At 48.4% G+C, this 13,204-nt stretch overlaps 1 protein-coding gene across 6 annotated transcripts in view; it reads left to right on the top strand.

Annotated features, from left to right (window-relative positions):
* The window catches only part of RFFL (ring finger and FYVE like domain containing E3 ubiquitin protein ligase), a 62,734-nt gene extending 51,826 nt beyond the window's left edge, over nucleotides 1–10,908 (top strand). For all 6 annotated transcript variants that reach the window (XM_019732607.3, XM_088802076.1, XM_019732606.3 and 3 more), the window contains 5 exons: nucleotides 437–847; nucleotides 4,478–4,561; nucleotides 5,458–5,668; nucleotides 6,894–6,917; nucleotides 8,281–10,908. In XM_019732607.3, the coding sequence (XP_019588166.1) occupies nucleotides 437–847; nucleotides 4,478–4,561; nucleotides 5,458–5,668; nucleotides 6,894–6,917; nucleotides 8,281–8,462 (912 nt within the window). In that variant the 3' untranslated portion in view covers nucleotides 8,463–10,908. The remainder of the gene's footprint in view (nucleotides 1–436; nucleotides 848–4,477; nucleotides 4,562–5,457; nucleotides 5,669–6,893; nucleotides 6,918–8,280) is intronic.
* Nucleotides 10,909–13,204: the final 2,296 nt, after the last annotated feature.

The raw sequence follows: 13,204 nt of genomic DNA, 5'->3' as shown, positions 1-13,204 counted from the left end.
ATGAGGTAGATACTGTTATCACCCCCATTTTACAGATGAGGAAACTGAGGGCCAGAGAGGCTAAGTTGTACATCCACAGTGACACCATAAGAAATGGAGGAGGGAGACAATAAAAATGCAGGGGTTTTTGATTCTAAAGCTGGTAGTCTTAATAGTCTCCATTTCTCTATCAGTAAAATAAATAAGGCCTCAAATGGGATAATAAATATAGTATCCTGTGCATGGATACACAGATGCATATGGAGAGGTCTGCCACCTCTGAGTGGCTTTTAACCTGACACCTGCACGTCGTCCTGCACCCTTAGGTACAGGCGATAGCTTATCTAAAGTAAGAGTGACTGGTGGCCTCGCTGGGCTCCGCAGCCCTGAGCTCCCAGCCCGCTCTGTCTTGTTCTCACACTCTGACGTGGTTTCCTCTGTCTCTTGCTCCAAGCAGCAGACCTGCCTGGACTGTAAGAAGAATTTCTGCATGACCTGTTCGAGCCAAGTGGGGACTGGGCCCCGCCTCTGCCTTCTCTGCCAACGATTCCGAGCAACAGCCTTTCAGCGGGAGGAGCTCATGAAGATGAAAGTGAAGGACCTGAGGGACTATCTCAACCTCCATGACATCTCTACCGAAATGTGCCGGGAGAAGGAGGAGCTGGTGTTCTTGGTGCTTGGCCAGCAGCCTGGAATCTCCCAGGAGGCCAGGACTCGTGCCCCCGCCTTGTCCCCGGACTTCCCCGAGCAGCAGGCCTTCCTGACCCAGCCTCATGCCAGCACGGTACCTCCTACCTCACCCAACCTCCCTTCTTCACAAGCACAAGCCACCTCTGTTCCCCCTGCCCAGGCTCAGGAAAACCAGCAGGTATGGGTCCGTTTTGCAGCCTCTGCCCATCTCTGCCAGTTGGAGGGCGCGTCTCCCCTCCTGCCTGCGTTGGGGGAGTGGAGTGGGAGCTTAAGTGTCACGGTCACTTGCAGCCTTTCTGTCTGCTGATGCACTAATGATATTTTCTTGACATCACACTCAGGTTTTGGCTTTTTTCAGAGAGGATAATGCATGGTTTCTTGTGTTTTTTGTTTGATACATATCTCAGTTAGATATTTCTTAAAAATTCATGGTCCCAGAAATATTTTGAAAAAACTCACTGTTAACTCTCCAAATCTAATTCTATTCAAATCGCCCTCCTACTTACTCAGCTTTGTTGTGGTCTCCCTTAGCTGGGTGGGGAACGTGGTGCCTTAGTAACCATTGCAAGGCACGTAGGGAAAAAGGCACAGGGAAAGATAAGGGAGAGTCGGGGACACAAGTGATCAAGACAAGGCCACTGCTTCTCTCGCCAGTCGCTGCCTGGGCGGGGCAGTGGTTGGCACACGAGGGCACAGTACCCTGCCTTATCGTCATCCCCGTGGGGCCTGGAAATGGTGAGCTGAGAGCAGTGCACTGACTGAATTATGAACCAGACACAGGAAGTACAGAAATGAGTAATACATTGCCTCTGCCCTCAGAAAGCCTCTCTAAGAGGGAAGGTAGTGTCAAAGTAAGAAACGTCCAAACCTGTAGGAAGTTTTTATGACTGTATTTGAGCCAAACTGATGACAATTTATGGGAAGCAAAATCTCAATGGATTGAGAAAACGCTCCAGAGAATGGCAGTTTTACAGCTTATTTAATACATTAGAATCAAAGGAGGAGACGTAAGGGCGGTTACCTGAAATCCACTGGTGGTAGATGAAAGGGATGGGAGAAAGCAAAGCGGGGAAATCTCGGATTGGATAAAAAATAAAATGGAGAGACACATACTTAACATTTACAACATGTAGAGATGGTATGTGGGCAGTAAGGTAATTAGGGGTTCTGTGGTCTCCTGCTCTGGTGCAGTGGGTTGTACCCTGAGGGGTCTGGAACAAGGGATTCCTCTGACATTCCAAGTGTATGTTAACTTAGATGCCAAAAGACAATAGACAGGCTCACTTAAGGTAAAGACTGACCTTAGTCAAGGAAGCTCCAGGCCAAGGATGTGACCCCCGGCCTTGACCCGCTTTTAGTCAGGAATTTTTATGTTCAGACCGTCCTATGTGGTTACTTTTGGTCTGAGTCTGTGGGGCCCGCCATGCTGGCCTCCCCTCAGGTTTAGTACATAGTCACTTTTTTGTCCACGGTGGACATGCAAATCAACCATTGGATTCGAGTGAGGCCAGTGGATTTAACCACTATGTAAGGATTGATGGTGTCCCGCAGATGTACTTACGTGCCTTAAGGACCCTTTTATTTATATGGCTTGGGTAATAGAGAGGGGAGTAGGACCTAGAAGATCTGGTTTCCACATCCAGTTTGTCACGGACTGTTCAGTCACCTTGGGTGAACTTGGAGCCTTCAACAATGAAATGAAGTTCTGCTCTTGCCAGGATGTTGGGAGGATTGGCTAGTGTGATGTCATGTCTGAGGAGCTACTTAGAGTGGGCATAGTCCTCCTGCTGTGAGTTCCCATGCTGCTGCCTCTGGTAGATGATCACCGCCTTTGCCAGGGCTGGGCCCCCTGACTCAGCTCTGATGGGCACTGAGGCATAAAGGCCCGTGCGATAGCACGCTTTACCTGCTGTAAACTCATTTACTCCCTTGTCGGCTTGAGCACGCTTTCTTCCTAGCTGGAGTTTAACTCTTTCCTAAGCTCTGGCTGGCTGTCGGCTGGACAGGTTTTGTCTCCTGCTATTCCCTTTGCTTGGTTGAGCTCTCCTGCCTGTTTATGGGGAGCTAGGAGAGTAACTTGAGGACATTGTTTTTCCCTAAAGAACCTTCAGGTGGGTTTTTCAATGGAAGGTGCAGGTTTTAAGCTTCCTGTCGTTAACCAGAAATTTCCAGACTGCACCTACAAGTCATGCTATGTACCAGATCTAATTGGATACTGCTCCTCTGATCTCTGATGTTTTTAGAGGGCCTTCATGTCAGCTCCCATCCTCTGTTCTGGTGAGATCTACATTTTGCAAGCCAGAAAAACAGACAATTCCACAAGTGAGTTGCATCTTGCATGCAAATGTTCTCATAGTGCCAGCTCCACCAGGGTCTTTTCCTTCACCTGTAATGCCCTGGCAGTAGTTGCTAGGGAAGGGAGTATGTGGATTAAACAAAACTGTGGACAGATAATAGTTGTAGATTTTGATTTAGTCAGTAGGCAAAAGAAAAGACAACATGCTTTGCAGCATGAGATCCAGTTTCTCCTTCTAAGAAACAAGGACATACAAAAGCTGTCTATTTAGGAACAGGGTATAGGTGCTGAAAGACTTTTTGTTACTCCAGGGTGACACCGGGAGGCCAGTGGGTACCACATTTGCATAAAGCAAAGAGAAAACGAGAGGTGTTGAAGAAGACATTGTTTGGGGTGCTTCCCAGGCGTGTATGACATACTTGTTATCTTATTCTTACTTGGCGTTTTTGGTGGTGCTGCTGGTGGTGATTCCTGCTTTTCATTCCCTCTGCGTTGCTTGCCTCTTCTTAGTTAGCTCCTAATCTGGGATGAGTGGCTGGGGCCAGCAGGCCAGTGCTTTCCTAAGTTGTCCCTTTTACTGGTGCTCCAAGACGCCAGTGGGAAAAGCCTGTGAGCTCAGACACCTCTGCTCTGGGCTCACACCAGGCCCTTTGCCTGGAGGGAGCAGTGGGTGAGGAGGACCGAGTTGAGGGGTTTGTGGCTTAAATGGTGTTGGGCTCAGGAGGCTCACAGTCCTGAGTCCTCTTTGGCAAAACTTGGAGGAGGACCTCGGAAGCACCTTTTGAGAAGTTAGAATTCTAAGCAGAATGAAACTCATTAAGCATAGGTGTTTGTTTTCTATCATCTTAGGCTAATAGATTCTTAGATGCATTAAAATAAATTTTTGACCAGGTTTCAAGACAGTTCTTAGTAATAGTGTGCCCTGCTGGTTGGAGCACATTTTCTGAATGTGAGAGTAGTTACTGTCCAGAAGAGAGGTTGTAGGGAAGTGAGGGTCTGGAAACTTTCTCTCATCTGGGCCAGACGAGGAAGCCGGGGAGATTTAGGATGGAGGAAGGGAAGACATGTTATGAACAGTTTGGAAGAAAATAGTGGACATTTTCCAAGGGGCAGAACCAGGGATGGTGGGTGGAAGTTACAGAAAGGGCCGTTTGGGGTCAGTGTCAATAAAAAGCTCGATGGCAGTTAAGAGATTTGTCTCCAGCAGTGGACACGTCATCTTCCTTTCACTTGGAGACGAAATTGACGGTGAATGGCGCTAATGCCATCCTGGTGGTGGGCAGAATTAACACACTCTTGTTGGAGAATTGAAATCTGTTTGTATTGTTTCTCTGCCTGGCAAAGTCAGTATCAGACAGCAGGCTTTTGTGATGCTGCTGTGTGAGGCTCCAGATTTCTAGGGGAGATGGGGGTACGTTTGGGACATGCTGTGAGCCCAGAAGAGGCCCATGCTGTCTCTGCCAAGCCCTGGGACGTCTCTGTGGATGTGATGGCACCTTTCTCTTCCCACAGGCCAATGGCCATGTGTCTCAGGACCAAGAAGAAGCCGTCTACCCGGAGGGCACAGCCAGAGCACCTGCTGAGGAGGAGACCCAGGTGGGGCCTCTGCTCGGGTCTGTGCGTTTGCCTTCGCTCTTTCACGGGTGTTCTTGGGCTGTTACGAGGAAGCTCTCCGCAGACTCGGAAGCAGTCTGTGATAGTCCTTTCAGGGGTGGACTGTGCTACTAGTGTGCCTTCAAAGCCATCCCTGTGTTAGTGAGGTTGCCGTGGGACCAGGGAGCCTCATGGCCCAGTAGTTTTCAGTCTCCTGACTGGCTCAGAGCTGCCACAGTGCAGGCTTGTGCTGCTGTGCAAATCTCGTTCTCCTACTGCCAGCACAGTAGCCGTTGTTGGGAGGAGGAGAGACGAGAGCGAGTTCAGGCCTCAGCCGTGGCGGGCCAGCCCAGAGGCCACAGCCACCAGGGCCACGGAGCTATGGTCAGGGTTGCGTGCAGAGGAGTGCGTGCCAGGGAAGTCTGCCCCTTGCGTGGGAAAGCAGAATTCCCCAGCGGGGAGAGAAAGGCTCGCACCATGTGAGGTGGTTCTTGTACTGCCACGTTGAGTCTGCACAGGAGCCTGTGTGGTGGGTCTGCTCCCTCCTTCATGGAGGGCAGAGAGCTGAGCCCTCGCCTGATGTTATTTAGCACTCATCAGTGGTGGGGGTAGGACTCAAAACGAGGGCCGTCTGATGCAGATTGGTGCTCCTTCTGCTTCATGCATTGCTGCTTGTTCTGTGGCGGGCTGTGCCTGAGCACAGAACTGGAGGTCAGGAAGAGATGGGGGTCTATTTTGCAATGCAAAGCACCGTGCCTGGTACTCTGCCTGCCTCTGTTCCTAACCTTCGTGAGGTCAGTTACCCAAAGTGTGGTGAGAGGAGTGCTCTGGGGTCCTTGGAGAGAGACAAAACTTGGACAGGAAGAGCTGAGCCCACCCTTCTCATCTTTGCCTTTCAGTCTGTCGACTCAGAGGACAGCTTTGTCCCGGGCCGAAGAGCCTCCCTGTCTGACCTGACTGAGCTGGAGGACATTGAAGGTCTGAGTGTGCGGCAGCTGAAGGAGATCCTGGCTCGCAACTTCGTCACCTACAAGGGCTGCTGTGAGAAGTGGGAGCTGATGGAGAGGGTGACGCGGCTGTACAAGGACCAGAAAGGCCTCCAGCACCGGGGTGAGGGGCTGTCTGGGGGGCCTGTGCACACGAGTCTGAGCTGCTTGCCATCACTAAAGCCTGGCGGCCTCTTCCAAGGAAGGATTCCTGCCACATCGGCACCAGCTAGTGATAGCTGTCACCTGGAGTTGGTGCCAGGACTGGGTTAGACATTGTGGACATGTATTTACTCCTCAGAGCAGCCTATGAAATAGATGTTATTAGCATCCCGCTTTTATTAGGGAGCCCAGATTTGAGCTGAGGATTTCCCGGTATACATCCATGGCTTTTCCCACCATATGTCACCCCTACCACAGTCTCTGCTCCCTCCCACAGTACTGTTTTAAACAGTTGGGAGATTAGAAAGCGAATCTTTGTACACATTGTGTGAGGAGAATATCAGTTCTGCCTGCACTTGGACTTTTCCTTTTATTCATTTTCTCAAAGCATTCAACACGGTATCATTTTCAGGCGATGCCCAGTAAAGTATCTAGGTCTGTGGTCAAATGAGTTTGGGGAAAAAAAGCTTTATATTATGCCCTTCTGTTACTGATTCACTGTAGATACTCTACTACTAAGGCAGAGAAGTCCTGCAGAGGAGAAATGTGTTTAGCTGATTTGAGCTCTGCGTTTCCTGAAATGATTTCACCTAGAATCCATCCTTTCCTCCCCAACTGATTCAGCTCCAGCAGATCAACATTTTGGTTCCTTGTGTGCTAACAGTAGTTGAAGTCAGATTGCAGGCCCTCCTCTCCCAGAAGCTCAAATTCGTCAGAGTTAGGGGACGTCTGACCAGTCACCTGATCACAGCCTTACTCTTCCCTTTGGGATTGTCTCCCTGGAGTTGTGAGGACGTGGGGAATGGGAGATGGCTCCATCTGGGAGCTTTATCCAGATGCCCCGGCTGGCTAGAACAGATGGTTCCTTCTTTCTTGGCTTTAATGCTGCCTTTTAAAGCAATAGGAAAAGATACTGTGCTTGTGCAGTATCTTTCCTCCTTGGCACTTTTGTTCATGCAAACCTGTGGAATCCCATTTCCTAAGACCAGACAGACGTACCAGCAGGAGCTGTGTGTGAGTTCGCAGCCTGTGGAGTGAGAGAGAAGGGTGACATGGTGTCTGTCGGGGCTCTCAGCCACCCTGGTTGCCAGCAGGGAAATAGTCAGAGGTCAGAAATGAAGCCAAGGGGGTTGGAGACTCTCCTGTACTGTCACATTCAGACATCTTCTTTTCTCTTTCTTTTTCAGTGGGTGGTGCTGAAGACCAAAACGGTATGTAATTGTTTCTGTTTGGGAACGGGCTTAGGCTCTTAGCTCTCTCTCCTTCCCCTCCTTCAACCCTGACTTCTGTTAACAGTCTAAGAATTCTGAGCAATAGCTCCACAAAGGCGTGAATAGGTTTCACTCCCTTTCACAGCCAGCCCACCTCAAGTGTTTGACATTTTGAATAGCCAGGAAGCAGGAAAGGAAAGTACCGAAGCAACAAAGTCCGGAGAACTCCGCTGTGGAATGATAGAGGTGCCTGGTACAAGGCCAGTTCCCTATTTATGGCTGCCTGGTTCAGGCTCCCACTTAAAACATGCTGAGCAGTTCATACGGTCACCTTGATAGTCCCTGCCCTTAGGCCAGTTGCCCAGAATGCCCAGCTGTCTAGATTTGAATCCTGGCTTCTCTACTTAGCAGCTGTGTGCCCTTAAGCAAGCCACTTGACTCTTGGCCTCAGTTACCTCACCTATAAAATGAGTAATAAGACTACGTGCTTCATAGTTTTTGTGAGGATTTAATGAGTTAATATGCAAAGCTCTTAGGACCCAACATCTACCATGTGACTGGCATTTTATGGATTCAAAGATGAATATCTGACCTCAGAGCACATAGCAGATACTCAGTATGTATAATTGTGGAAATTGACTGAATTTGTTGAATTGAGGAACTCAGTGGTGTACGAGGGGAGATAAGCAGGCAAACGGAAAACGTCTAACCCAGTGTGGTAAGGAGCCGTGGGTGGGGGTGTGCATACAGTTCTGTGGGGCAGCACACAAGAGCGAGCTACAATCTCTGGTGGACTCTTCCAGCAGGAAATCTCCTTGGAGGAATCCCTGGGGGGCATTTGTGAGATAGCACAGGGAGGTCTCCTTGATCCTTGGCCTTATTTAATTGGGGATACGTTTACAAATAAGACTTGCGATCCTTAATGAACCATTCATTACAGTTCCATTTATATCTAAACTTTTCTGAACCAGTTTTATCTTTTCAGCATGTTCTGCCTCGGGATATTGAGCCCCTAAGTGGCATTTACTCCCTATATTACAGCATCAATTGTCTGAAAATTATTTCTTTTAAGCTTTGGGGACTTTCCCTTACTTAGTTCTCATGTACTGGGGTGTATTTGATCTACAGGTACTTTACTCTTCAAATCTATAACCTGACCTGCGGAGGTGCAGATTAAATAAGCAACTGGAAATGGCTGCTGGGGAAATGTTTTTTTGGCGTTCTGTCTGAGGGAAAGTGTGCGGGTTGGGGAATTTGTTCACAGTGTGCCTGTTCTCTCCCACCTCCATTCCTGCACTCCCCCCTCACTTAGACAACCTCCTGACTTTCCCCTCTGCCCCCTTTCTGTGCTTTGTTTGTACAGGGGGAGCAGTGCCATCCAGCCTGGAGGAGAACCTGTGTAGGATCTGCATGGACTCCCCCATCGACTGTGTTCTGTTGGAATGTGGCCACATGGTCACCTGCACGAAGTGTGGCAAGCGCATGAATGAGTGCCCCATCTGCCGGCAGTACGTGATCCGAGCCGTGCATGTCTTCCGGTCCTGAGGGCGGGGTGCCGGCTTCTTCAGTGCCTTACAGGGACATAGCGCGAGGGGTCGGGCTCAGGGTCGGCCAGATGGCAGCAGGGCAGGCTAACAAGAAAACTTGGTATTCCCAAGACCAGGGCAGGCAAAGATGCTCTGTCACCCCGGGCATGCCAGTCTTGCCACAGAGGTGCCCCTCTTGGCTGGCAGAGCCCAAGGCAGTGAGAATTGGTATAGCTCTCATGGGCAAGTCCATGTTCCGATGGTCTTGGGTGATGATGGTAAATGATGAAGAGAGGACTTTCTAGAACTTGGACCGTATCTTCCTCCTTCCTGTGCCCCCCCCCCCCCCCCCCGCCCCATTCCCCTGAGCTGCTTGCCTGTGTTTCACCAATCAGAAGTCCTGGTAGAAATGGTTTTCTTCCTCCCCAGCACATTTGGATTTATTTCTGGTCGTCTCTGGCTTTCTGTGCTAAAGTTTCTTGCTACATTGCCTAAAATCCATTTGTTTCTTCAGACCAAAAAGATGTTAGCTTACCAGACCAGTAATGATCTTCTGGTGAGAAATGAAACAAATGCTGTTGAAAAACTTCAAAGTCATTAAGAGTTGCTTCCTTAAGTGCTGGGATTGGAAGCTGTCAGTCTCCCGACCTGAACTTGGGAGCCAACAAAGCATCTGGTTCTTAAACTGCTGGGAAATTCCAGTCTCTGTGCGAGAGATGGTGCATGGGTCATCTGCTGCTTCTCTTGGGGTCTGACTTTGCGCCATCCTTCATTTTAGTTTCTGAGGAAAGGGAAAGTGTTGGGTGAAGCACTGGCTTTCTGCTTAACTTTGACTTCTCCAACAGACAGGAGTTTGAAACCTTTTGCTCCTGAGAATGAAGGTCTCTCTCTTTCCCATGGAGGTTTTAAACGGTCTCACTGAAGGCATAGAGACTAAGCAAAGAGCCTGCTCTTCTCTAGCCAGACTTCTCATGAAGTTCCTGGAGACCAAAGGTGTAAGACACAGACCACCGAAGAGATGTCAGAAGGTACTGAATGAGGCTGATTTCAGCCCTTGAGTGGACAGCTGGTAGTCTTAATTCCCCAGGTTGCTGGGGGCTCCCTACTTCCTTTCCTTTCTCAGTCTCCTGATCTGGGGGCAGGTGAGGAAGAAGCATTCTACAGGCCATTTAGGAAGGACCATGCAATGAGTTGGTCAGTTCTTGAGCCCTCTTAGGGTCCTTACACCACTGGAAGAGCCAAAGGGCTAGAGAAAAGTTTGCTGGGATAGCTTAGCCAAGCACACACGTACATGCTATCAGAAGAGCTGTGTGCTGCCATTACCAATGGATGAGCTATGTAAACCGGAAAGACCCAAGGGCCTTAGCAGATCCCCTTCCCCCCATGCAGCCAAGAGCTCACTCTAGAACCACTCATGACTCTGGAAAGCAGTGGGAAACCTCCAAGGGGACCTATTTATTGGTACAGACATACTTAAGCTTTTCCTCTATCAACCACTAACCCCCTTTGGGGGAACGAAATTCATGAAGTTGTCAGCTGAACACTGGGCCACTCACCTTGACGTCATAGCAAGTCCTAGATGATTTGATTCTGGGCTGCATACAGCCTTTGTAGGAATTGGGGGAACCGAGATTTCCCTGTGAAGACATCTGTCTGCTGGACAGTAAATACTGTAGTTTACAATGCCTATCATTTTAGCAAAGGATTCAGCTACTCCTCAATTCCACTGTGAAACAGGTCTATATGTATATGCAACTCAGTTAAGATCTAGCAATAATTGAAGGGCAGAAGCCAGCTCTCTCCCTACTTAAAACTTGCTTTCTCTGCTGAGGCCTTACCTCTCCCTACCTCCCAGTTTCCCTCCTAGACATGAATTTAAAATTTTCTAACGGTCAGTTAAGAATTAGAACTGATGCCATTTGCTCATTTTAGAGAACTTGCCTTTTAAGTTTAACCTTTTGGTGAATGTTTTCATTTAAGAAAAAAGGTGTCAAGCAACCCTGATTTTTCTTTTTTTTATTATTACACTAAATAAAAGTTGGGGATTCTAAGATCCCATTTCAGTTACCATCTAACCTAGGTAGAAAAATTTATTTTTATCCTTGAATGCTCCTTCCTGTCCCTCATGGATCCTTGCTCTTAATTATTATGGAAGCATCTAATTCTTCCAATTATTCTGTGGCTTTTGCTGTGACTGCTCAGAAATTTCAGTTGAGACTTGTTTTAAAAGACTTGGAGAGCTGACTAGTTCATAATTCATTGGAATACTTGGACCCAAGCTAGTAAGAAGAAGCTGTACACGAATATATATTGTATAAATTTGTTGAAATCTTCTGGATGTGAATGTGTTACTTCAAGTGGCTTATGTTAAGATTCTCTCAGACTTACTTGGGTGTTAAACCCACATGTGTATTTTTTGTTACAGAGCTCTGCTTTATAATTTTGTAATAAAGTTTCAACATAGATGCCTGTCCCATCTGGTGTGAGGATGCAGAGGTCTGGTAGTGAAGGGTGACAAGAGTTGATAAACTACAGGCTAATGCCCGGCCGCGTGCACATAGCCGTGCTCTTGAGAGACCGCACTCTTTGGAGATGCTTGGGCCATGTGGCTTTGGTCAAGCTATCCCTGTTCAACAGACAAGAAAGCTGAAGCTTAGTGTTGCTGTGACTTGTTCGAGATTTCACAACTAGTGCTGTGTTTCCCCGAAAATAAGACCTAACCGGAAAATAAACTGTAGCATGATTTTTCAGGATGCTCCTAATATAAAATAAGCCCTAATGCATCTTTTGGAGCAAAAATTAATGTTAAGACCCAGTCTTATTTTGGGGGAAATACAGTAGGGCTTATTTTATATTACGAACATCCTGACAAATCATGCGAGGGCTTATTTTCCGGATAGGTCTTATTTGTGGGGAGACACGGTATATGGGGAATGTCATGGAACAGCCTAGAAGAGGGTGGAGCTGGGTAAAAAAAGGATCAGCCATAAAACCAAATGGCAAGTGCCAAGTGAGTTCAGATATTGACACTGATTTGGTAGATGGGTCTTAAAGATGAGGGTAGACAGGAGTTGTAGGACAGCGTGTGGCCAGTTTTCAGGTGACCTGAGAGACGGATGGTAGCTTTTGGATACAGCTGTGATCGTTGGAGTGTGGCTCAGAGGTTGGCCCAGCCTGGTGGGCAGACTGCTGCGGGTCCAGGGGAGGGCACTCCTGAGAATGCAGCCTTTGGGAGAGCTGGGTTATGTGCAGATCTGCCTTGTGACTTAGAGGCGAGGAGGGAGTTTGGTCCTACGTGCATACAGGCTTGAGGCTGAGCCACAGCCGTCATCATTGTTCTGGGCAGATGTCTTGTTGAGCGCCCAGGATGACCTCTCTGCTGCCAAGCAGCAGCATAGAAACAAATGCTCAAGGTCTGTGAATGTAACACGAAAGGATACAAAAAAATTGTATATTCGGTATAATCTCAATAGCAAAGAAAAACATGCATCAGAAAGACTGGAAGGCAATCGGCAAACACCATGAACTGTGAATTGAAGGTAACAGCCAGCGTGGCAGGGCTCTGCTGGGAGGATGTACCAAGTGGAAGTGCCCAGTAAGGGCAGGTGGGGTTGGGTCAGGGCCCTTCGGCAGAATCTTGAGGGGAGTCTTGTTCTGCTACTGCTCTGTCCAGTTGCTTGGCCTGAGGAGGCTGGGGAGGGGGATGGGAAGTTATGTAGGTCAGTTCTCAGAGGAGCAGCAGCTTTTGTGTCCCAGAGGACAGAATAAAAAGAGTGTCTTATTCTCAGTACTGAAGCCAGACTGAGTGGTGCCAATTCACAAACACCCAATGTCTGGGCTAGAGACAGAGCAGCACCTTGCCCTCTGGTCCCTTCCTCCCAACACACTCTAATCAGCCCGTGGAAACCCAAGTCAATGAGGTTAGAGCTGGCCTCCAGGCCGGCTGGCCAGCAGCCTCCCAGCAGTGCATTACCTGAGTTGAGCACATCAGAGAGCTGGGGGGCAAGCAGAGGTATCAGTCTTACAGACCCAGACACTCAGGTACGTTCCAGAGGTTGTCATATTCACTTAACTCGGGATGGACAGCAAGCCTGCCATTTTGTTGATACAAGAAAAAAAAAAGAGCTGACCCTCACAAGCCAGCAGACCAGAGAATAGGGAAGTGTGTTGAACCAGGTGGCCACCTGATGCGCCTGCATTCAGACTGGAGCGTGAGCTGTCACACACAAGAGGCTGTGGAAGTGGCCTGACCGAGTTATGGTTAGAAGCCAGGCCTCCTCCCTCCTGGGAGGGTCTGTACATACATGCCAATGTTGATTTTCCCAACTCCGTGCCGGGCCGTGTGCCGAGTGCTTTACAGAACTCACCTTGAGTTCATTTGGTCTTTACAGCAACCTTATGATTCAGGGGCAGTTCCTATCCCCATTCCTCTTAGAGGACAGAGGCTCAGCTGTTAAATAACTTGCATAAGGTTATAGCTGTTAAATTTCAGGATTTGGATTTCAGTCAGGTCTGTCTGTGTACATACCTACATGGTCAGTAGCCACATGTGATCATTTAACGTTGAGTTAGAATGCAAACTTCAGCTCCTCAGTTGTTAGCCACATTTCAAGTGCTCAACAGCCAAATGTGGCTAGTTCACATTGGCCAGTGAAGATTTATAGTCTGTTTCCATTGCTGCAAAAAGTTCTGTTGAACAGCACAGCACTCGTCTACATTAAACTGTTTTCCTTTTATTCAAATAAATCGGGAGCCTTTCTT

Source organism: Rhinolophus sinicus, chromosome 12, assembly GCF_057876585.1.
Source record: "Rhinolophus sinicus isolate RSI-liver-muscle chromosome 12, RSI-T2T, whole genome shotgun sequence".
In the NCBI taxonomy this organism is placed as follows: domain Eukaryota; kingdom Metazoa; phylum Chordata; class Mammalia; order Chiroptera; family Rhinolophidae; genus Rhinolophus; species Rhinolophus sinicus.
The sequence above is the reverse complement of the archived record's forward strand: the minus strand, read 5'-3'. Positions and strand labels throughout refer to the sequence as shown.